This window comes from Ranitomeya variabilis, chromosome 2 (genome assembly GCF_051348905.1).
Source record: "Ranitomeya variabilis isolate aRanVar5 chromosome 2, aRanVar5.hap1, whole genome shotgun sequence".
NCBI classification, from domain to species: Eukaryota; Metazoa; Chordata; class Amphibia; order Anura; family Dendrobatidae; genus Ranitomeya; species Ranitomeya variabilis.
Window position 1 is genome coordinate 457,248,146 of NC_135233.1, and position 25,644 is coordinate 457,273,789.

The 25,644-nt window shown below is 43.1% G+C and overlaps 1 protein-coding gene across 4 annotated transcripts; it reads left to right on the forward strand.

The window, feature by feature from the left end:
• The first annotated feature begins 1,401 nt into the window (after positions 1-1,401).
• On the forward strand, positions 1,402-14,817 carry LOC143806625 (prokineticin receptor 1-like). 4 transcript variants are annotated; one of them, XM_077287374.1, is made up of 5 exons: positions 1,402-1,580; positions 2,477-2,603; positions 4,847-4,899; positions 7,820-8,268; positions 13,994-14,817. In XM_077287374.1, the coding sequence occupies exons 4-5, from the start codon at positions 7,874-7,876 to the stop codon at positions 14,667-14,669; spliced, it is 1,071 nt and encodes a 356-aa protein (XP_077143489.1). In that variant the 5' UTR covers positions 1,402-1,580; positions 2,477-2,603; positions 4,847-4,899; positions 7,820-7,873; the 3' UTR covers positions 14,670-14,817. The 4 variants fall into 4 exon arrangements, with proteins under 4 accessions (XP_077143489.1, XP_077143488.1, XP_077143490.1 ...); XM_077287373.1 differs by lacking the exon at positions 4,847-4,899; XM_077287375.1 differs by lacking the exons at positions 1,402-1,580; positions 4,847-4,899 and having other exon boundaries at positions 2,386-2,603.
• The last annotated feature ends 10,827 nt before the right edge of the window (positions 14,818-25,644 follow it).

Below are 25,644 nucleotides of genomic sequence, written 5' to 3' on the forward strand. Positions count from 1 at the left end.
ATAAGTCATCATCTAATCATTTAGTCTGCATGTGTCCTCTGTGGTGAGAGCAGCGTAAGACTCCCCTAGGAGCAGTTTACCGCCCTGCAGAATAAAAGGATGGGAGGGGGGATTAAATTCAGATTTTGTCTATGATTGTCCAATTGTCAAATACAGACGACTTTTAACTAAAGTGTATGGAAAAGATTGCAACTCTGTCAGCAATATTTCAGACCCCAAACTATTTATACACTCGTGTAGCTCTGTTAAAGACAAGTCCAGCTATACCTGTACATGGCCAGTCCGTTCCTCCGCTACTGAATTGATATGCAAAAGGAGGCTGAAGAGCTATGGTAGATCTGAAGTCTCTGTCACTCCGGCTCTATTCTCCTCCTGCTTGACTGACCACTCCTTTGCCAGAAGTCATACAGCATGTTAGCAAATTCCACATAAAATTGAACCAGGAGATGGTTTAAAAAAAAAAGTTATTATGGCTATGCATTAAACGATCATATTAACCCCCTCCTCTGGTCACATGATAAACATGCATCAAACAGGTTTATATTTCCAACCAAAACAGTGTATGTTAAAGGAGATCTGTCAGTAAGAAACTTTATAAATATGGTTTTTCAGGACTTTGACAGCTTAATCCGATGACCTTTTATTTGTTTTACCTGTTGCTGCACTCATGAAAACTTAGCCTTTTATTTAACTTGTAAATTGAGTATTAAGTGCTCTAGGTGTGGCAGAGCAGTTTCTTGCCTGATGTAAGTTCACAGGCAGCGCGCACGGTGCATGCCCGAGAAATGTTGGCAGAGTGCAGGCACCGGGCATGTATTTTGAACACAGGAGGCGGCGCACAGACGCAGGAGGGAGATGATTGACGTCTCGGAGGCGGTTGACACCGGGGAGAAGACATACCTTTGGGACTCAATAGAGGTATGGCGGGCAATTTATAAAAGTGATTATTTGAGCGTTCCTAGGGATACTAAGCATAAGAACCACCTTCACCAAATGCAGCCTAAGGCTGTGTGCCCACGTTGTTTTTTATGCGTTTCCCCCGCATTTTTGCCGCAGCGGAAACGCTTAAAAAACGCATTCCCATTAAATCCTATGGGATTCCGCAGTTGCTGTGCCCATGCTGCGGATTTTCCCACTGCGGAATCGCATAGCGGTAAAATCCGCAGCATGTTTATTATTTCTGCAGAATCGCGGCGATTCCGCCGCCATAGGATTGCATTGAAATGCTCACTTTACGCATGTGGCTATGCCCACCATGCATAAAGTGAGCGCTTCATGTGTGGATGGTACCCAGGGTCTGGGGAGAGAAGACTCTCTCCTCTAGGCCGGGTACCATATTCCTGTAAAAAAAGAATTAAAATAAAAAATATTGATATACTTACCTTCTGATGGCCCCCGAAGTCCTCCCGGCTCTCAGCGGTGCACGCGGTGGATTCCGTTCCCAGGGATGCATTGCGCGAATCACCTGAGATGACGTCGCGGTCACGTGACCGTGATGTCATAAAGGTCCTTTGCGCAAAGCATCCCTGGGAACGGAATGTACCGGGAGCACCGCTGAGGAGATCGGGGGCCATCGGAAGGTGAGAATAACCATATTTTTTTAAATTATTTTTAACATTCTATCTTTTACTATTAATGCTGTATAGGCAGAATAAATAGTAAAAAGTTGGTCACACTTGTCAATCACTATACTTGACAAGTGTGCCCATCTGTCAATCACTTTTCCAAGCGATGCTTCAAATCGCTTGGAAAAGCGCAAGCATTCTGCAAGCTAAAAACGCTTGTGTTTTGCGGGAAAACGCATGTGAATTCCGTATGTGTTTTACCCGTGGTAGGGAGTTGCGGAAATGCCTTAGTGCTGCTGAAGGTGGCTCTTTTACTTAAAAACGCCCTGGGGGGTGACAGGTTCCCTTTAAGTGGTTTGGTGGGAGTGGTTGGTTTTATTGACAGATTCTAGTTTACATAACGCATATATATTTATCTCTCGATAATATAGCTGGTAATATCAAAACCCCAGTGTCCATCAATCAGGTGGAAACAAAAGTAACATGTGAAACTTTGTACGCATCTGCGCCTCAAATCCTGTCAGATCTGATGGCCTGCAGAGCAATTATTCCTATCGAAATGATGGAACCTGCTAGATCCTATTATCACATAACACATTGGTCACCGCTTTGTGGTTTTAGGTATAAATGGAAACTGTGACATAAAGTGTGTATAAAATAAGTGTTTTCAAATTTTTGCTAATATTATGTAGTACATGTACTGGGATGCCATCTACATATGCCAGGCAGGATGACATGTTCTTCTAGGCAGTAGTTATTGTATTATTACGGTATTTGTTTTACATGTGTTAGTTTTCGGTTTATTTTTGCATATAACGGAGCATGGTGTAAATATAAAATTTGTTTTAGAACCACGCAGCTCAACAAGACGCGACCGTGATAGAGTTAAGCCGTTTCTTCTCTTCTTTCAGCACCTCCTCCAGGGATCCTCAGATTTTTCTTCCTGATCCTGAGTTGATGAGATTTGAAGAAGGGATGCAGACTGAGATTGGATAACCACAAAGCAGCAGCGTTCTACAGGTCGGGCATCCTTGCACGGTGGGTTCATTGTGTATCTTATTATATTCTAGTTACTGTTAGGGATGTTTCTAACTTGTTTCGTTATTTTATTGAAAACTGTGGTGCGTGATACATATTGGTGAGGCACACTTTTACTTACTCCGTTCAGAATTGCTTCTTTTACACTATTTATTTACTTAACATGACTTTTTTGATCGAATACATCCACTTGTATGTCTTCCATGAGAACAAGTCATGATTTCCATTACTATTCTGTATTGAATGGGCCACTAATAGACTCTCCATGTAGAAAAGAACATAGTTTTTGGCATAGAGTAAGGAGTCACCAGCCCCGAGTCATGTTCTTGCTGTTTTTGTCTTTTACAATACATCTTATTATGGAAAACTTTTGTCGTTTATTAAAATTAGACACCAGGAAATCTCAAAATTAAGTATGATTAAACTCCAAATACAATGTCACACCAATACCCCTATTGTACATTCAACAAAAATAAGGTGAGGAGTTCTTTAAACAAAATTACAATATTTTATTATAAACCAAACAAAAATCATTTAGGCTGGTTTCACACTTGCGTTTTGATCTGCAGCATTTTTACCGAAAAAAACGCATGCGTTTTTTTTCCCTATGTTTAACATTAAAAACGCATGCGTTTTTTTGTACGCGTTTGGCCGCGTTTTACGACGCATGCGTTTTTTTGCTGCATGCGTTCTTTTGCAGAAATGCAACGTAGTAATTTTCAGAGGCGTTTTTTTGCCGCAAAAAAACGCATGCGTTCATTTGCGTTTGATTTGCGTCAAAAAATACATTGATGTCTGTGGAAACGCATGCGTTTTTGCGTACATGTGTTTGTTTGCGTTTTAAACGCATGCGTTTTTATAGAAAAAAACAAGAATACACCCTGATAAGCCACCCCCCACCATCAGGGTGATAAAGGGATCCTAACCCTAACCCTAACCCTACCCCTAGGGATCCAAACCCTAACCCTAACAATATGACAGTGAATACTCTCCGAGTTTATCTTTTTAGTACTCTATCGCAATACCGTATATCTTGGGGTGTCCACATTGAACAAAGCTTTTTATTAGAAGAATGTCCTGGTCTCCAAGGTCAACATAATAGCCAATCCCTATGGATCCCTTGGGTTAGGGGTAGGGTTAGGATCCCTAGGGTTAGGATTTGGATCCCTAGGGTTAGGGTTTGGATCCCTAGGGTTATGGTTAGGGGTAGGGTTTGGATCCCTTTATCACCTTGATGGTGGGGGGTGGCTTATCAGTGACCTGGTGACCAGGACATTCTTCTAATAAAAAGCTACCCCTAACCCTAGGGATCCTAACCCTAACCCTAGCTAATTCTATTAATAGTGGGTTTTCTAGTTGATTTTGATGATTGGCAGCTGTCACACATTTCTCAGCATGCGTTTCAAAAATGCAAACGCAGGAAAAAACGCATGTAAACGCGTCAAAACACCGCGTTTTTTTTGTGCATGCAAAAACGCATGCGTCTAAAAAACGCAGCGTTTGCACACGTTTACATGTGTTTTTTCACCACCTGCGTTTTTTTTTTTACAAACGCTGCAGATCAAAACGCAAGTGTGAAACCAGCCGTACAAGATAATGGAGTACCACAAACCGTTTATTCGTTTCTTAAAATGTCAGCTGTAATGAAAACCAATATGCGTTGCGTAGTCAACAAATAAAATATGAAAACACAAAACCAGTATCTTCCACCCCAGTCTTATAAGCTTTGTACAGCATTATGGATCATATATTATCTAGTTTTGAGTATAGAAGATGACATGTAGGTTTAGCATTAGTGATGAGCGAATATACTCGTTACTCAAGATTTCTCGAGTACGCTCGGGGGTCCTCCAAGTATTTTTTAGTGCTCGAAGTTTTAGTTTTTCTTGCTGCAGCTGAATGATTTACATCTGATAGCCAGCATAAGTACATGTGGGGGTTACCTGGTTGCTAGGGAATCCCCACATGTACTTATGCTGGCTAACAGATGTAAATCATTCAGCTGCTGCAAGAAAAACTAAAACTCCGAGCACTAAAAAATACTCCGAGGACACCTGAGCGTGCTCGAGAAATCTCGAGTAACGAGTATATTCGCTCATCACTATTTAGCATTTAACCATTTAAGGGCTTCTCACTTTAATAATAGAAAATATACCATTTTGAAGGAAGGAAGGCGTGCAGCAGTTTTTATGTTTGTTTGTTTTTTTTACATGTCGTTTACCTTGTTACATTATGTCACTCAGTTTCATCCAAGGCTTCCTTCACGATTTTGTAGACCGGTGACTTGGGATTTCAGGTGAGGTTTCATAGCTCTACAAGAGCTCAACGAAGCCCTGTGTGTTTTAAAGGGTTTGACCGGAAATTTGTTTTTGCCCGTCAAAGATTGAAAATGACATCTGCCGCAATACTCACCCTCCCCAGGTATAGTGCTGTCTCTCCTCCTTTGCTTAGGTCTTTGATGCGGCAGCGGTGGAGTTACGACTATAGCACACAAGACTGCTGCAGCGAGTATGAGTATGCATGTTTCTAGGATAGTCAGGGCTATACAATTGTTACAGCCATTGCACGTCTATAGCCAGCTTGAACAGTATCTATCACCAGTCTATGGTTGCAACTAGTGATGAGCAAGTATACTCGTTGCTCGGGTGACCTCCGAGTTTTTGTTAGTGTTCAGAGATTAAAGTTTCATCACCTCACCTGAATGATTTACAGCTACTAGACAGCTTGATTACATGTGAGGATTCCCTAGCAACCAGGCAACCCCCACATGTACTCAGCCTGGCTAATAGCTGTAAACCATTCAACTGAGGCGATGAAAACTTAATCTCCAAACACTAACAAATACTCGGAGATCACCCGAGCGTGCTTGGGAAAACCCGAGCAACGAGTACACTCGCTCATCACTAGTTGCAACTGTTTCCTTAAAGGGGTTCTCTGCAATTTTTTCTATATGGGACTAAGCACTTATCAGCGACGATATCTCCTAGCTCAAAGTGATCATAGACTTCACCTACTGGCGTTTCTCATGCTTCCTGTGATGTTACATCGACAAAGCAGTTCCTTCTCTTCCGCGCTGTCGACCGCTGTCGGCATCACTGACGATGATGTCAAGTTAATTGCGTGAGGCTGAGCCAGCCATCAATCAGCATGACATCTTGTTGGCGTCCCTTCGACAAAGCAGGGCGTAAGAGAAGAAACTGGTCTATCAGCGTGGCGTCACAGAAAGCAGAATTACTGACAGGAGTGGTCCGTGACTACTTTGATCCGTAGGGCAGTACAGGCAGGTAGTGAGCAACTTCTTGCTCATATGTGCTTAGCCCCTTGAGTGAAATAAAAAAAAAAATCCTAGATAGCCCTTTAAATAGAAAGGGCATCCCCAAACTGCTGATATGTATTCTCTAAATCAGAGGTCCCCAACCGCCGGTCCGCGGACCAGGACCGGGCCGTTGGGGTTTTTCAGCCGGTCCGCGGCGCCCCTGTTCAGCGGTCACGTGGGACCGCTCATTAGAGAAATGAATAGGCGGCTCCACCTCCCATAGGGGCGGAGCCGCATAATTCATTTCTCTAATCAGCGGTGCCGGTGACCGCTGATAGAGGAAGAGGCTGCGGCACCGAAGACCAGCTGTCCGGGGGAAGGAGCGGGACGCCGGGAGCAGGTAAGTATCGCATATTCACCTGTCCTCGTTCCACACGCCGGGCGCTGTCTCCATCTTCCCGGCGTCTCTCCGCACTGACTGCAGGCAGAGGGCGCGATGACGCATATAGTGTGCGCGCCGCCCTCTGCCTGATCAGTCAGTGCAGGGAGACGCCGGGAAGATGGCGCCGAGGAGCTGCAAGCAAGAGAGGTGAGTATGTGTTTTATTATTTTTATTGCAGCAGCACAGCTATGGGGCAATAATGGACGGTGCAGAGCACTATATGGCACAGCTATGGGGCAATAATAAACGGTGCAGAGCACTATATGGCACAGCTATGGGGCAATAATGGACGGTGCAGAGCACTATATGGCACAGCTATGGGGCAATAATGGACGGTGCAGAGCACTATATGGCACAGCTATGGGGCAATGGTGCAGAGCACTATATGGCACAGCTATGGGGCAATAATGGTGCAGAGCACTGTATGGCACAGCTATGGGGCAATGGTGCAGAGCACTATATGGCACAGCTATGGGGCAATAATGGTGCAGAGCACTGTATGGCACAGCTATGGGGCAATAATGGTGCAGAGCACTGTATGGCACAGCTATGGGGCAATGGTGCAGAGCACTATATGGCACAGCTATGGGGCAATGGTGCAGAGCACTATATGGCACAGCTATGGGGCAATTATGAACGGTGCAGAGCACTATATGGCACAGCTATGGGGCAATTATGAACGGTGCAGAGCACTGTATGGCACAGCTATGGGGCAATAATAAACGGTGCAGAGCACTGTATGGCACAGCTATGGGGCAATAATGGTGCAGAGCACCAGGGAAACAAGCATGGTGCTCCCACTCATTCTGAACCTATGGTAAGTTGAATCACATTCTCATTATAAATGTCATAATTATATGATGAGTATGCACTAAGCTCCATCCCTCCATAACCCCACCCCCATATGACCAAAGCCCCGCCCCTGCCCCACCCCCACCGGGCCATGGAAAACTGGTCTTGCTTAAAGCCGGTCCCTGGTGCAAAAAAGGTTGGGGACCTCTGCTCTAAATGGATTGTCCACTACTTTGATACTGATGACCTATCCATAGGATAGGTGAACATTATCAGATCAATGGAGGTCCAATACCTACCACCCCTACAGATCTAACGTTATCAGCTCAGATGGTGGACGAATGTTACCAGGGTATGGAGCAGAACTGCACAGCTCTGTACACTAGTGTCAGGTGCTGAACCTCTGCAGATCTAATATTGATGACCTATCCTAAACACAGATTAATATCATAGTAGTGGACAACCCCTTTAAGGACGCACTTTATCTTTTTTTATGTTTTACATAAGTATGGGTCAGTAAGATTCCAGAAGTTTTTACAGAACGAGGTATGGAAATTAGAAATTTAAGATGTAAGGTGGAAGAGTATTTTTTATTGGTTTACAGAACATCGACTTTAGATGTGAATTTTGCTTTAACGACAGAAGATCTATTTTTAACTTATTATTATATAGCTTCTAGGATGACAATACTTTTTGTTGCACAAAGTTGTACATTGGTTTTCATAGGCAAAAATTCAAAAACAAGGAGAAGAACAAAGCAACACATCCAGTTCCACATCAATGGCAGACTCGTGGAATCGAAGTCTGGAGGACACTTATTTCTTGCTTGAAGAAGAAGGTCCAAAGACGAGTGAAAACGTCCTTTTTGTGGTCAGATTGTTTATCGGTGTGACCCTTGTATGTGTCATACTAATCTGTGGGGGAGGAAACCTGTTTTTCATCTTGAACTTAGTCATGTACAAGAACATGCAAAATGTGACTAATATTTTGATTGCCAATTTGGCAGTATCTGACCTTCTTGTGGCTGTAATCTGCTGTCCTTTCGAGATTGACTATTATGTTGTGCGTGAACAGTCATGGGCATTTGGTCAGATAATCTGCTCGTCAGTGATCTATTTGAGGATGCTTTCTCTGTATGTCTCAACTAACGCACTTCTCGCCATTGCCATAGACAGGTGAGCCAGATGGTTACACAATATATCGTAGCTTCTTGACAAAGGAATATAGAGTACCAAAAAACAGTTCCAATCAAAATTATTCACCCGCTTCCTTGGCAAATTAGATTTATTAGCAAAATGAAAAAATGTTTGTAATAAACTAATCAAAGAATAATTTAAATAGCTGAACACAACTAATAGAACAAGTGGTTTCTCAAAATTCAGCATATATTGCCACTCTTACTGACTAGTGCAGTATCAGAATTATTAACTCCCTTCATGACAAGTGTCTTTAGTACTTAGGTGAGCCCCTATGGCTGTTATAACCTGCTGCAAATGTGTTTCATAACCAGATACCAGCGTGTGGTGGTTATTGAGGAATCTTAACTCATTGGCAGTGACCCCCAGTTCACTAATATTCTTGACTTTTTGTGTTGCAACCTCCCTCTTCAAATCCCACCAAAGATTTTATTTGGGGTTCCAAGCCTTGGTGTACTTTGCGGTATACTTGTCATCACTGTTCTGTTGGAAGGTCCAATGATGCCCAAGCTTTAGCGTCTTCACAGATGACAAGACATTTTCTCCCAGGACTTCTTGATACGTGATTGAATCCATCTGGCCCGCACAAGCTACAGGTTTCCAGTTACAGAGGAAGCAAAGCATCCCCAAGTCATCACTAAGCTCTCATTATGCTTTACTGTGGACATCACCAAGCCATGCTTCACTTCACTGAAGGCATAATTGAGCAACCATCATTCTTCACTGTAGGCAACAGGGTCTGCCATGCTTCACTGTAGGCATTGCCAAGCCCCTACCCTGCTACACTGTAGGTATCACTTGTCCACTACCTTGCTTCATAGTAGGCATCACCAAACCACTGCCATGCTTCACTGAAGGCATCATTGAGCCACCAATGTTTCACTGTAGGTATCACTAAACCACTGCCATGCTTCACTGCAGACATCACTAAGCCACCAGTGTTTCACTGCATACATCATAAAGCCACCGCCATGCTTCACTGTAGGTAGTTCTTTTAGTGTGTTTCATCCTTTCTCCCCCCGACATACTGCTGATCCATTGTCCAAAAGAGCTCCATTTTGTTACATCGCTCCACAGAACAGAATCCCAAAACTTCTTTGTCTTATTTATATGGGTTTTGGCATATTGAAGTCTTGCTTAGAGACCGTAACCGCTTTAGCACCTTGGGTTTTTCAGTTTTTGTTTCTTGCTCTTTCTTCCCAGAACCATAACTTTTTTATTTTTTCATCAAAATGGCCATGTGAGGGCTTGGTTTTTTTTGTGGGATGAGTTGTACTTTTGAACAACACCATTGGTTTTGCCATATAGTGTAATGGAAAACAAGAAGAAAATTCAAAGTGCGGTGAAATTGCAAAAAAGAGCAATTACATAATTTTTTTTAAATTTTTTTTTTGCCATGTTCACTAAATGCTAAGCAGACATGAAATTATGATTCTCCAGGTCATTACGAATTTGTAGATATCAAACATGTATAGGTTCTTTTTTTATTTAAGTAGTGAAAAAAAAATCCAAAGTTCGTATTGAAAAAAAAAAAAAAAGTTGCCTTGTCAGAGATATGTAGCGTCTCCATTTTTTGTGATCTGGGGCGAGGTGAGGGCAATTCTCAACTCTGCAATACCAAACATGTAATTTTTTTAATTGTTTTATTTTGAATAGGGCAAAAGGAGTGTGATTTGAACTTTTATATTTTTTAATTGTTTTTATTTTTTACTTTTTACATGCTTCAATAGTCTCCATGGAAAACTACACTGTGTTCCAAATTATTATGCAAATTGAATTTAAATGTCATAAAGATTTAATTGTTTTGTTTTTCAAATAAACTCGTGGATGGTATTGTGTCTCAGGGCTCAATGGATCACTGAAATCAATCTTAAACACATGTGATAATTGGTTTTCCAGGTGATTCTAATTAAAGGAAAACTACTTAAAAATGATGTTCCACATTATTAAGCAGGTCACAGTTTTCAAGTAACATGGGAAAGAAAAAGGATCTCTCTGCTGCTGAAAAGCATCAAATAGTGCAATGCCTTGGTGAAAGGATGAAAACATTAGAAATTTTCCAAAAACATAAGCGTGATCATCGTACTGTTAAGAGATTTGTGGCTGTATCTGAGCAAAAATGTGTTTGTGCTGATAAAGGCATAATGAGGAAGATTTCTGCCAGGCAAGTTCATCGGATTAAGAGAACAGCTGCTAAAAAGCCTTTACAAAGCAGCAAACAGATATTTGAAGCTGCTGGTGCCTCTGGAGTCCCTCAAACCTCAAGGTGTAGGCTCCTTCAAAGGCTTGCTGTGGTGCATAAACCTACTATTCGGCCACCCTTAAACAGTATTCACAAGCAGAAATGGTTGTATTGGGCCCAAACATACATGAAGACTAATTGTCAAAGTCTTGTTTACTGATAAGTGTTGAGCAACCCTGGATGGTCCAGATGGATGTAGTGGATGGTTGGTGGATGGCCACCATGTCCCAACAAGGCTGCAACGTCAGCGAGGAGGTGGAGGAGTCATGTTTTGGGCCACAATCATGGGAAACAGCTGGTAAGGCCCTTTAAGGTTCCTGAAGGTGTGAAAATGACCTCTGCAAAGTATATAGTTTCTGATTGACAACTTTCTTCTATGGTCTAAAAAGCAGAAACGTGCCTTCAGGAGCAAAATCATCTTCATGCTGACAATGCCACATCTCATGCTGCAAAGGATACCTCTGAGTCATTGGCTTCTATGGGCATAAAAGGAGATAAACCCATGGTGTGGCCACCATCTTCCCCTGACCTCAACCCTATAGAGAACCTTTAGAGGATCATCAAGCAAAATATCTATGAGGGTGGGAGGCAGTTCACATCCAAACAGCAGCTCTGGGGGGCTATTCCAACTTCATGCAAAGAAATACAAGCAGAAACTCTGCAAAAACTCACAAGTTCAATGTATGCAAGAATTGTGAAGGTGACATCAAAGAAGGGTCCTATGTTAACATGTAACTTGGCCTGTTGGGATGTTTTGGCGTTAAATAGCTTTTTTGTTCAGTGAATGTGACCTCCTAATGCTGCAAATTCCACAAATGAGCATTTTCAGTTCTTTAAAACATATCAAATGTTTAGAAATTCTACTGTGCATAATAATTTGGAACAGTGCATTTTGAGTTTTTATTCATTTTGGAGATTATACTGTTATCATTGGGAGGTTTCTTCAATAAAATTTGATGTATAATCTAACGGGTGATGACTTTTATTAGACTGACTGTCATTTGCACCGACCATTTAGGAAAATCTGATAAAAATTTAATTTGCATAATAATTTGGAACATAGTGTAGAAGCTGCAATCATCCGATCGCCTGTGCCACACATAGTAGCAAAAATGCTAATTTCCTACGAGTGCCGGCCACTCTGCATTCAGGGATCGTCTGTGACCCCCGATGTGTGCGCTGTCAAGATGCCCTTCCCACTTCCTCCCTGCATAGTCATCGCTAGGAACCATGTGTACATAGCGTTGACTATGCAGGGAAGAAGTCGGAAGAGCATCTTATCGGCGCACACACCGGAGGTCATTTGAGCGGATGTCACGGTGCCTGCGCAGAAGGCACCCGAGAGAGCCTTTTCCCCGGATTTGAAAATCCTTCCGGGCATGCTCAGAGGGGAAAAACGTTATACGTCGCTGGATTCCTGTGTGTGACGGACAGCAACGGATCTTTCGCCCAAAGGCTTCCATTATAGCAGACGACGGACAGCGCAGGATGCGTCGCTGACCGATTTTCCGGCGTGCAGAAAAAACGTTCCTATGAACGTTTTCTCTGCACGACGGACCGCTATTTTCCGACGGATCCAGTGCACGACGAATCCGTCACTAATAAAACTCTATGGGAAATGCAGGATCCTGCAAATTTTTTTGCAGGATCCTGCATTCTCAAAAATCGACAGATTGTGACGGAAGCTGAAAAACGCAAGTATGAAAGTAGCCTTAGGCTACTTTCACACTAGCGTTTTTCGGCGAACGTCACAATGCATCGTTTAGGAGAAAAAACGCATCCTGCAAAGTTGTCTGCAGGATGCGTTTTTTCCCCATAGACTTACATTACCGACGCATTGCGACGTATCGCCACACGTCGCAACCGTCGTGCGACGGTTGCGTCGTGTTTTGGCGGACCGCCGGTACAAAAAAAGTTACATGTAACGTTTTTTTGTGCGTCTAGTCCGCCATTTTCGACCGCGCATGCGTGGCCGAAACTCCGCTCCCTCCTCCCTCCTCCCCGGACCTTACAATGGGGAAGCGGAAGCGTCGTAAGACTGCTTCCGCTGCCCCCGTTGTACATTTCTTTCACAGCATGAGTCGGTACGTTGGCCCGACGCACTGCGACGGGCCCGTACCGACGCTAGTGTGAAAGCAGCCTTATCTGTACCTCCCACTCCTGACTCCCAAGACTTCTCCTGCACTGCACCAATCCTCTGGAATGCTCTACCCCAAGAAATTAGGACCAACCACAACTTGCAGTTTTAGACGCTCCCTCAAAATACATTTGTTCAGATCGGCCTATCACATTCCCTAATCAGTCATTTTATGTGTGTGTGTAGCTCATTCACTATCTCCACCTATCCCCCACCCACTGAAGATGGCTGGACCATCATTGTAACTACACACCTGTACTTTGTATCTCCCCCACCTCATTATAGATTGTAAGCTCTCATGAGCAGGGTTGTTTTATTTTGCTTTAATCATATTGTTAATGCTGTTACTTATGACTGTTGTGTTTGAAACTGTTTAACTGCAAAGCACTGCGGAATATATTGGTGCTTTATGAAGATTATTATTATTATTATTAAGATCCCGGAGTGCAATGCCCACAGAAAGGAGGATGAGGTATGCATTTCTGAGGGAGCGCAGGGCACAATATTCCGGGGCCATAACTGACGTGCATGAGGATAGTATAATGAAGACAGAAGGCAGGGATTTCGTACAGGCACTGCAATCCCCGAAGTCTGGAAAAAACATCAGCATATAGAAAAAATATAACATTTCTCAACATCAAGACCATTAATATGAGGCATACAGGTAGGAAGTGTAACATTTCTATTACCTGTATGCCCAAATTAATAGGTCATAAATGTCCCGGGGTGACATTCTCTTTAAGGCCATGTGCATGCGTTGCGGAAAGTGGTGCAGATTTTTCCGGACCGATTTTGGCAAATCCACACTGCGGATTTCCTGCAATTTTTTTGCGGATTTCTATTATGGAGCAGGTGTAAGCCGCTGCGGAATCCGCACAAAGAATTGACATGCTGTGAAATAAACAATGCAGCGTTTCCGCGCATTCTTTTCCACAGCATGTGCACTGCGGATTTTGTTTTCCATAGGTTTACATGGTACTGTAAACTCATGGAAAACTGCAAAATCCGCAACGTGTGCACATACCCTAAGACAACACCTGATATTCAAGGGGGCTCTAATGATGGATTCTGTTTCAGAGGACTGAATAATTCTGAGACAGCAGTAGTGACTAAGTTGTGGTTGTAGTTCGCTATTCAAATGATTCTTATTTGACCAGTTCATTGCAAGCAGCAGATAGTACATTTTGCTAATATGCCCCAATTTGCAATGTGAAGGGTTAATTTTGATTGCAAGTATACATGCAAAACAGGATGTAGTTTTGTGTAATCACTTTCTGCAAATGACCAAAACCAGCCTAATGAAACAAACCGTTCATCTTTTCTAGATACCTTGTGATTGTGCATCCATTGAAGCCACGTATGAAGTTGCAGACGGCCTGTGGAGTCTTAGTTCTTATTTGGCTATCTGCTACCGTGATCGCAGCTCCCGCTGCTTATTTTGCTACAGAAACTGTGTTTGACGCTCCACGTGACTCTGGAGGGAAGGTTTTCTGTGGCCAAATTTGGCCTGCCGACAGAGCTGTATACTACAAATCTTACTCTTTATTTCTGTTGGCCGTAGAGTTCATAATTCCTGTGTTTATTATGAGCATGTGCTATGTTCGCATCGGTCATGAGCTTTGGTTTAAGAGTTTACCAGGAGAACAAACACAACAGCTACGGAACAGGCTACAAGCCAGGAGAAAAAGCGTCCTGGTACTGGTTGCTGTGCTTTCGGCTTATGTTCTGTGCTGGTCGCCCTTTTATAGTTATACAATTGTAAGAGATTTCTTTCCCGGTCTGCTGCTACGAGAAAGATACGCGATAGCGCTTTACTACATCGTTGAGTGCATAGCCATTAGTAATAGCATCATCAACACGATGTGCTTCGTGACTGGGAAAAATCAAGCAAAATGTTGCTTTAAAATACTGATTAATCCGTGGGAAAAACGACAGTTATCAACAGAGAGACATACGGTGCTCCAAGAGTGTAAATCTACAGTGCCCCCATGTGCCGTGTAGTTTAGACTTCAGACCTAACCTGCGAATAAAAGGTGCATTTTTTTTCTACCAATTTCATCAGTTATAATGTCACATGGAATTGCATACAAGTAAACTTTAAGGTTATGTTCACACACAATGTTTTATTTTTTTTTCTGCAGAAAAGCTGCGTTTTACAGTACCACAACCCTAAGGCTACTTTCACACTTCCGTCGGCCCGTGTGCTAAATGTAGCACAACGTGGGCAGCGGATGCAGTTTTACAACGCATCCGCTGCCCATTGTGAGTTCCAGGGCGGAGTTTTGGCCGCGCATGCGCGGTCGAAAATGGCAGACCCAACGCACAAAACAGTTACATTGAACTTTTTTGTGCGTCGCAGCTGCCAAAACACGACGCATCCGTTGCACGACGGATGCGACAAGTGGCCATACGTCGCAAATGCAAGTTTATGGAGAAAAAAACATCCTGCGGGCAACTTTGCAGGATGCGTTTTTTCTCCAAAACGACGCATTGCGACGTACATCACACGACGCAAGTGTGAAAGTAGCCTTAGCTCAGGCTTGCAGCAGTGTGTCATTAGCATCTCGCATCAAATGCTAAAGGCTATTGTGATTCCAGCCTTTATCTTCAGTCCCTGACCCTACTCTTATACGCACCTGCCGGCGACAACTTTTTTCACCGTTGCTCCCGCCAGCTTGTGACTTGCCAGATCGCTCCAGTGTTTACCAGAATGCGCCAGCGGTTACAAATCTATGAAAGCCTTGTTCTTGCTCTCACAGACCTGCATTACGAGCTTGTAATGTAGCACATGGTCTCCACCAGTCTGAAGATGCAGTCATAAGATGGCATTGTGGGCACGGCGCAAAAAAAAAAAACCACGACGTTGGAGGGCAAGTATAATAGTGTGTGCAAGGACCTTACGTTAGAAGCATAACTCCAGCAGTGTGAAGAAAAAAACAAAACAGCTCGATTTGTGCCCTCAGAATTTTTTTTTCAACCCATAAGAGCAAAGAAATAAGTGCAAAATAACTGGAGTATAAAAAAAAAAACCTTTTTGGTGCATTTTCAGTGAAAAAAACAAACAAAAAAACATGTACTGCAGATAAATCAAAACATGAATGCCACAACCCCACCCCACCCCCTCCCAAAAACAACTGCTTTGAACTTGCACAGTTACTACCAAGAGAGCAGGAGGAAAAAAATAAAATCTGCTGCACGTGACCATGCCCTAATTGTGTATTTGCAAAAGTTTAACACAGCTCAAATTTGTTTGCCTGTTGGGCATGGCAGAAAATAAATAGACAACACCTAATACGATAAGATATTGGAAGTCCGCTCCTTAATCTGTTCATCCTTGATATTATATGTGGTTGCACTATAAAACCCTGTGCAGTTTAAAAGGTAAGTCCTCCTTCTGCCTTTACAGTAATAGCATTGCAAGTTATAATGTGGGTTTAGCTCACCGTGTTTCTGAAAGGGCGCAGTCATATGACCATATAAATCAGAACGCAGTGCAGACTGGCATCTCTCCTGACTCAAGCGTGACAGCTGCATAGAAATACATGAAGCTACCACGCTCAGGAGAGCTGCTGGCCAGTCCATGCATTGGGTTCCGATTTAAATGGCTGGCTGCACCCCAAGTCTTATCAATTCTTGAGACCTAGAAGCAGCTATTCTCATCTCAACCTTGAAAAGCAGTGATAGTAAAGAACTATTAAAAATAAGTGCATATTTTTTTTTAATGAGAATTATATGAAACATTTTACATTTCAGATGGATTTTTTATTTTTTATTTTAAACATACATGATTTTGGGGGCAGTAGTCTCCCCGAGATGCTATTCTGCGTTGTGAAAAAAAGGATTTCATAGATGTTTCGTTTCACTCCACTTTGATATCTGAAAGAAGCCAGGAAATACAGGCTTTAGACCAAATCCAGTCGTTTAGTGTAATATATATATATATATATATATATATATATATATATATATATATATATATATATATATATATATATCGAAACAGCTTTGAACTGTTTGACCCCTTTTTGGCTGTGTCCATCTTGTATGCTGGACACAATAGCATAATCTGGCAACCAAACTTTAGTGACATTTACGAATGCAATTGTTCCTAGAATTTGTTGCCAAAATTGATGGGACAAAAAAAAAAAAATTATCCTTGTGGAACAATAGTATCTACAGCTGCCTTAAAGGTATCATCCACAATAAGCTGCATTGCGCACATTTTTTCAGACCAAGTTTACAATGTCCATATACAGGTCCTTCTCAAAAAATTAGCATATAGTGTTGAATTTCATTATTTACCATAATGTAATGATTACAATTAAACTTTCATATATTATAGATTCATTATCCACCAACTGAAATTTGTCAGGTCTTTTATTGTTTTAATACTGATGATTTTGGCCTACAACTCCTGATAACCCAAAAAACCTGTCTCAATAAATTAGCATATTTCACCCGTCCAATCAAATAAAAGTGTTTTTTAATAACAAACAAAAAACCCATCAAATAATAATGTTCAGTTATGCACTCAATACTTTGTCGGGAATCCTTTGGCAGAAATGACTGCTTCAATGCGGCGTGGCATGGAGGCAATCAGCCTGTGACACTGCTGAGATGTTATGGAGGCCCAGGATGCTTCAATAGCGGCCTTAAGCTCATCCAGAGTGTTGGGTCTTGCGTCTCTCAACTTTCTCTTCACAATATCCCACAGATTCTCTATGGGGTTCAGGTCAGGAGAGTTGGCTGGCCAATTGAGCACAGTAATACCATGGTCAGTAAACCATTTACCAGTGGTTTTGGCACTGTGAGCAGGTGCCAGGTCGTGCTGAAAAATGAAATCTTCATCTCCATAAAGCATTTCAGCCGATGGAAGCATGAAGTGCTCCAAAATCTCCTGATAGCTAGCTGCATTGACCCTGCCCTTGATGAAACACAGTGGACCAACACCAGCAGCTGACATGGCACCCCACACCATCACTGACTGTGGGTACTTGACACTGGACTTCAGGCATTTTGGCATTTCCTTCTCCCCAGTCTTCCTCCAGACTCTGGCACCTTGATTTCCGAATGACATGCAAAATTTGCTTTCATCAGACAAAAGTACTTGGGACCACTTAGCAACAGTCCAGTGCTGCTTCTCTGTAGCCCAGGTCAGGCGCTTCTGCCGCTGTTTATGGTTCAAAAGTGGCTTTACCTGGGGAATGCGGCACCTGTAGCCCATTTCCTGCACACGCCTGTGCACGGTGGCTCTGGATGTTTCCACACCAGACTCCGTCCACTGCTTCCTCAGCAATCTTCCTCAGGGTCCGGTCACCTCTTCTCGTTGTACAGCGTTTTCTGCCACATTGTTTCCTTCCAACAGACTTACCATTGAGGTGCCTTGATACAGCACTCTGGGAACAGCCTATTTGTTGAGAAATTTCTTTCTGGGTCTTACCCTCTTGCTTGAGGGTGTCAATGATGGCCTTCTTGACATCTGTCAGGTCGCTAGTCTTACCCATGATGGGGGTTTTGAGTAATGAACCAGGCAGGGAGTTTTTAAAAGCCTCAGGTATCTTTTGCATGTGTTTAGAGTTAATTAGTTGATTCAGAAGATTAGGGTAATAGGTCGTTTAGAGAACCTTTTCTTGATATGCTAATTTATTGAGACAGGTTTTTTGGGTTATCAGGAGTTGTATGCCAAAATCATCAGTATTAAAACAATAAAAGACCTGACAAATTTCAGTTGGTGGATAATGAATCTATAATATATGAAAGTTTAATTGTAATCATTACATTATGGTAAATAATGAAATTTAACACTATATGCTAATTTTTTGAGAAGGACCTGTATTAGAGAGGATTTGAAAAATCTGCAACTGTGGGCTTAGGGTATGTGTCCACGTTCAGAAAACGCTGCGTTTTTGACGCAGCGTCCAGATGTTACAGCATAGTGGAGGGGATTTAATGAAATCCCATCTCCACTGTGCATTAAAAAACGCATGCGTTTTTCCCGCAAAAACGCACATGCGGTGCGTTTGTTCAGAACGCATCATGTTGCTACAATGAGCAAAACACGCAGGAACACCGCAGGTGACCTGCCAGTGACCTCAGGTGCTGACCAAACATAAGATCGCTGCTATGCAGCAGAAATGCAGGTGTACTATGAGCGCCGACCACAGGGTGGCGCCCACAGCTGCCGGCGATCAGTAACTATAGAGGTCTCAAGGACCTCTATGGTTACACTGCAGAAGCATCGCTGACCCCCGATCATGTGACGGGGTCGGCGATGCGCTCATTTCCGGCCGCCAGCGCCGGATAAATGCCGCTGTCTGCGTTTGACAGCGGCATTTAACTAGTTAATAGCGGCAGGTGAATCGCGATTTCACCCGTCGCTATTGCGGGCATATGTCAGCTGTTCAAAACAGCTGACATGTCCCGGCTTTGATGCGGGCTCACTGCCGGAGCCCGCATCAAAAGAGGGGCTTCTGACCTCGGACGTACTATCCCATCCGAGGTCAGAAAGGGGTTAAAGATGACCATTCATAGGTTTGAGCCACATCATGAAATAGCAGCTGCAGAGTAAAAGATATTTTTCATTTGTCATCTCAGTTGGAGATTTGAAAAAATTAAAAATCTATCTACTATATAATCGTCTATTTCTAACGTAAATCCCGCTTTGCTGATTGGTTGCGTGCGGCTGGCACGACCAATTAGCGACAGGTGCAGTCCGGCCGCGAGTTGGCGCAGGATTTGAACCACGCTTCGCTGATTTGTTGCGGCCGGACACAACCAATCAGCGATATTGGCGTGGGATTTAAACACAGCTTTGCGGATTGGCGCCAGCTGTGACCAATCAGCGACAGGTGCAGTCTGGCCGCGAATTGGTGCGGGATTTGAATCCTCTATTCATTGCATTATTCTTAAATCTTCATAAATAAACTACATACATATTCTAGAATACCCGATGCGTTATAATCGGGCCACCATCTAGTATTTTATAAAGATTAAGGAGGTTAATAGATTATAGTCAACATCTTGCAGGGTAAAAGTGTGAGTGCTTCCAGAGACTAATAAGCTTGAGGTGTCATACAGGGGATGGGGAAGAACACACCTGTGGCAACGGTCACAACCAGCTCTATGATATGGACAATCTGGTGTTTCTCAAGTCACAAGATGTGCAGGTGGATGAATGCAGAGCTGTCACAAACATCTCTTACAACGCCCCTCTAAACCCACACACACGTGTGATGTTTGTAATGACACTTAGCACTGACAACATCTTCTGATGTTCATAGTGAGGAAAAGTAGTAGAGCCGAGCCGTGTCATTAAACATCTCCTGCAGCTTTTCTAGATCGATTGGGTAAAGCAAAGCTGACTTTCCAGAGGAGAGCTGCAAGAAGGGTTTGTAATGAGTTCTGCCCTTTTCCCCTCCCCCAATATAATCACTTAACACTGTAGGTGCCAGATATGAGAGCACTCAAGTATCAGGGTGCTCAAGTTGCTGCGCCGCATGAAGATATCCAAAAAAACACGCAGGGATTGCCTCCCACACACATGCCATCTAACAGCCATGAAACATGTAGGGCAGGGACTCGAGCATAGTGATTGAGTACCTGCGATACTCCATGCGTACCCAAACACCCCGATGCTCACTCGTGTAGCAAGCACACTCTTCAACAGCAGTAGTGATCACATATTTCTCTCATTTGAGAAAAACCAGAGCCATAATAGTTAAGAGTGAGGTGTGTGCCCCATTTTATAATATAAATCTGGTGACAAATCTTTATTTAAATTGCACTCCCAGAACGACTTCAGTTCCTCTATGGGTACGTGTCCACGTTCAGGATTGCATCAGGCTTTGGTCAGGATTTTTCATCATTATTTGTATGCCAAAACCAGGAGTGGAACAATTAGAGGAAAAGTATAACAAACATATGCACCACTTCTGCATTTATCACCCACTCCTGGTTTTGGCTTACAAATACTGATGAAAAATCCTGACCAAATCCTGATGCAATCCTGAACGTGGACACATACCCTATCATGTCAAATAACCCAGACTTGTGGAAACATTCCTAAATCCCTTTCCCAGTTTATCCATATGTAGGAATTTTGCAGCAGGCTGAAGTGAGGGAAGAAAAAACAAGAGCGTTACCCAAGGGCAATAAATTACATACATTCACCTGTGAAAGTTGTGCAAGACAGGTACACCACTATGTTGAAATTTGATAACTAGTTGGATTTGATAACTAGTTGGGATCCAACCTCGTGGCCTGCCACCCTTCCGATTGGTGTGCAACTCCTGTTGCATTCCTGACTCTCCAAAGGGAAATAAGAAAATTTGGAGGCTCTTCCCTTTTGTGGAAGAAATCCCAAACAAATATCAGATGTTGAACATACTTCTCCAAATAGTACCCGCAGGCGATTATAACACCTTACTGCTTGTTGAATTACATTTTAAAAATCCATAAGCGGTAATGATCTTTGCATGCTGGTTACAAATAAAATAGAAAGAAAAAACGAAAGTCACAACGCATTTCTGCTCTGAAAGACTTCCTCAGGTTTATAAAACAAAATGACATGGGGAGTTTTATATACATCCCTTTTAACCAATTCCCGACCTTTGACGCAGCGTATGCGTCATGGTCGCATCGCGTCCCTGCAGGCTGGAAAGGGTTAACTCCAATTTCACCCGACATGCAGGGACAGGGGGAGTGGTACTACAGCCCAGGGGGGTGGCTTCGCTCCCCCCTGTGGCTACGATCGCTCTGATTGGCTGTTGAAAGTGAAACAGCCAATCAGAGCAATCTGTAATATTTCACCTATGAAAATTGGTGAAATATTACAATCCAGCCATGGCCCATGCTGCAATAGCATCGGCCATGGCTGGAGACCCCGATCTGGCCCCCCCACCGACTGACTGCCGTCAGTGTTCCTCTCCCCTCCGTCCTGTCCTAAGCGCCTTCCTCTCCCCTCCGACCCTTCCCCGTCCTCCCCTCCGCTGTCCGATCGCACCCCCCCATACTTACCTAGTCCCGGTGTTCCTCCCGGTGTCCTGTCTTCTCGCATGGGCGCCGCCATCTTGGAAAATGGCGGGCGCATGTGTAGTGCGCCCGCCGAATCTGCCGGCCGGCCGATTCGTTCCCTGTACATTTTGATCGCTGTGATAGGTTCTATCACAGCGATCAAAATAAAAATACTAAATAACCCCCCCCCTTTATCACCCCCATAGGTAGGGACAATAATAAAATACAGAAAATATGGGCTGCACTTAGGGTTAGAATTAAGGAACCGTTACACTAAACGACTTACCAAAGATCACGACCAGCGATGCGATCGTTGGTAAGTCGTTGTGTGGTCGCTAGGGAGCTGTCACACAGACAGCTCTCTCCAGCGACCAACGATCAGGGGAACGACTTTGGCAGCGTTGAAACTGTCTTCAACGATGCCGAAGTCCCCCTGCAGCACCCGGGTAACCAGGGTAAACATCGCTGTGCTCTGCTTTACGGCCGCCGCCGACACATTCAGTGCAGGGAAGCTGCCGGTGGGGGACATGACAGACATCAGAAGGTGATTATGTAGTGTTTTTTTTTTTTACTTTTACAATGGTAACCAGGGTAAATATCGGGTTACTAAGCGCGGCCCTGCGCTTAGTAACCCGATGTTTACCCTGGTTATAAGTGAACACATCGCTGGATCGGTGGCACACACACCGATCCAGCGATGACAGCGGGTGATCAGCGACGAAATAAAGTTCTGGACTTCTAGCTCCGACCAGCGATATCACAGCGGGATCCAGATCGCTGCTGCGTGTCAAACAACGAGATCGCTATCCAGGACGCTGCAACATCACGGATCGTCGTCGTTCTCGCTGCAAAGTCGCTTAGTGTGAAGGTACCTTTAGGGTTAGAATTAGGCTATGTGCACTCGGGTGCGGATTTGGCTGCGGATAAGCAGCGGATTGGTCGCTGCGGATTCGTAGCAGTTTTCCATCACGTTTACAGTACCACGTAAACGTATGGAAAACCAAATTCGCTGTGCCCATGATGCGGAAAATACAGCGCAGAAATGCTGCCTTGTAGTATTTGCCGCAGCATGTCAATTCTTTGTGCGGATTCCGCAGCGTTTTACACCTGCTCCATAATAGGAATCCGCAGGTGAAATCCACACAAAAAACACTGGGAACCTGCAGGTAAAGCGCAGTGCGTTTTACCTGCAGATTTTTCAAAAACTGTGCGGAAAAATCCGCACACAAATCCGCAACGTGGGCACATAGCCTTAGGGTTGGAATTAAGGTTAATACTAGGGTTAGGGGTGTGACGTCACCGCTGTGCTCTGCTTTACTGCCGGCGCTGACACATTCAGTGCAGGAAGTTCTCGGCAGCAGCGCGTAACCCTGTGGACGCCGGGGGACGTGACAGACATCAGAAGGTGAGTATGTAGTGTTTTTTTTTTTTTTTTTTTTAAACTTTAACAATGGTAACCAGGGTAAATATCAGGTTACTAAGCGCGGCCCTGCACTTAGTAACCCGATGTTTACCCTGGTTACCCGGGTGCTGCAGGGGGACTTCGGCATCATTGAAGACAGTTTCAACGATGCCGAAGTCGTTCCCCTGATCGTTGGTCGCTGGAGAGAGCTGTCTGTGTGACAGCTCCCCAGCGGCCTAAACAGCGACGCTGCAGCATCGCCGAGTGTGACGGTACCTTTAGTGTTGGAGTAAGAATTGAGGGGTTTCCACTGTTTAGGCACATCAGGGGGTCTCCAAACGCGACATGGCACCACCATTGATTCCAGCCAATCTTGCGTTGAAAAAGTCAAATGGTGCCCTCTCCCTTCCGAGCCCTGACGTGTGCCCAAACAGTGGTTTACCCCCACATATAGGGTACCAGCGTACTCAGGAGAATCTGGACAACAACTTTTGGGGTCCAATTTCTCCCGTAACCCTTGGGAAAATAAAAAATTGCGGGCTAAAAAATTATTTGAGGAAAGAAAAATGATTTTTTATTTTCACGGCTCTGCGTTATAAGCTTCTGTGAAGCACTTGGGGGTTTAAAGTGCTCACTATGCATCTAGATAAGTGCCTTGGGGCGTCTAGTTTCCAAAATGGGGTCACTTGTGGGGGCTCTCCAAACGGGACATGGTGTCCGCTAAAGATTGGAGCCAATTTTTCATTCAAAAAGTCAAATGGCGCTCCTTCCCTTCCGAGCCCTGCCGTGCGCCTAAACAGTGGTTTACCCCCACATATGAGTATCAGCGTACTCAGGACAAATTGGACAACAACTTTCGGGGTCCAGTTTCTCCTTTTACCCTTAGGAAAATAAAAAAAAGTTGTTGCTAAAAGATCATTTTTGTGACTGAAAGTTAAATGTTCATTTTTTCCTTCCATGTTGCTTCTGCTGCTGTGAAACACCTGAAGGGTTAATAAACTTCTTGAATGTGGGGTATTGAGCACCTTGAGGGGTGGTTTTTAGAATGGTGTCACTTTTGGGTATTTTCAGCAATATAGAACCCTCAAACTGACTTCAAATGTGAGGTGGTCCCTAAAAAAAATGGTTTTGTAAATTTTGTTGTAAAAATGAGAAATCACTGGTCAAATTTTAACCCTTATAACTTCCTAGCAAAAAAAAAAATGTTTCCAAAATTGTGCTGATGTAAAGTAGACATGTGGGAAATGTTATTTATTAACTATTTTGTGTCACATAACTCTCTGGTTTAACAGAATAAAAATTAAAAATGTGAAAATTGCGGAATTTGCCAAATTTCAGTTTTTATTTCACAAATAAACGCAGAATTTATCGACCTAAGTTTACCACTAACATGAAGGCCAATATGTCTCGAAAAAACAGTCTCAGAATCGCTAGGATCCGTTGAAGCGTTCCTGAGTTATTACCTCACAAAGGGACACTGGTCAGAATTTCAAAAAACGGCCAGGTCATTAAGGTCAAAATAGACTGGGTCATGAAGGGGTTTAACCGTGGGCACGATTTCCACTGAAAGCTTTTTGCTTCTACTTCCTTGAAAAAAAAATCTTGTGTTCAAATGTAGCCATAAATTCTGTCTAGAGCCATTAGTAAGGATCAAACTCCTTTAAAAAAAAAAAAAAAAAAAAAAAAAAAAAAGTAAATTCACCTCGCAGAGAACTCTGTAGAAGCTTACGCCATTGTGTATACCTTAAATTAAATTGTGATGGAATCCTCTTAAAATTTTTAATATATATATTTTTTTATTTTGAATGAGGGAGAACTTGGAAATTGAACATGGGGCAAAGGAAATTAAAGGGTCATGAAAGGAATACAATTGCTTAGTTTTGGATCAACAGAAGATTTTGGAAAAATCAAAAAGGAAATTAAGTCCAACACAACATTTGTTTTAGACATAAGGTATACAGAAAGGAGGCGGTAGCGTCTAAGGAGTTCTCTCCCTGCAAGGTGAATTTATATATATTTTTGAAATGGAGTTTATTAGATATCCTTTCTAATGGTTCCAAATAGTGTATGGCTCCATTCGAACACAGCATAAAAAGCTTTAAAAGTGGAGACCGTGCCCACAATTGATGGAGTGTATATAAAACTCCCCACATGTCATTTTAGTTTATACACCTGAGGAAGGCTTTCAGAGCAGAAATGCTTTGTTTTTAATCACTTTAGGTTTCTCTTGCCATTTTATTTATAACTAGCATGCAAAGATCATTACAGACTATGGATTTTTAAAATAAGTTTAATGAGCACCAATGTGTCATAATCACTACTTCGAATACTACCAGGAGGCATAATCCACATCTGATGTTCTTATGAGATTGCTTCCACAAAAGGAAAGAGCCTGTGAATTTTCTACTCATATTTCCAGTTTATCCATGCAAGACTCAAATGGATTGAATAAAATGGACACTGGCTTTACCTCTACATATAGGAGTGTGTGTTCATTCATTCAACTATTTTTGACCATACTTGATCCTGAGCATAGTTTATATCTGCACAAATTAACACATG

What these genes read in the sequence shown, in the direction of transcription:
- LOC143806625 (XM_077287374.1), top strand. Translation starts at nt 7,874, where the DNA reads ATGGCAGACTCGTGGAATCGAAGTCTGGAGGACACTTATTTCTTGCTT. An exon ending in CTCGCCATTGCCATAGACAG is followed by an intron (nt 8,269 to 13,993) that starts GTGAGCCAGATG and finishes CATCTTTTCTAG; the next exon opens with ATACCTTGTGATTGTGCATC.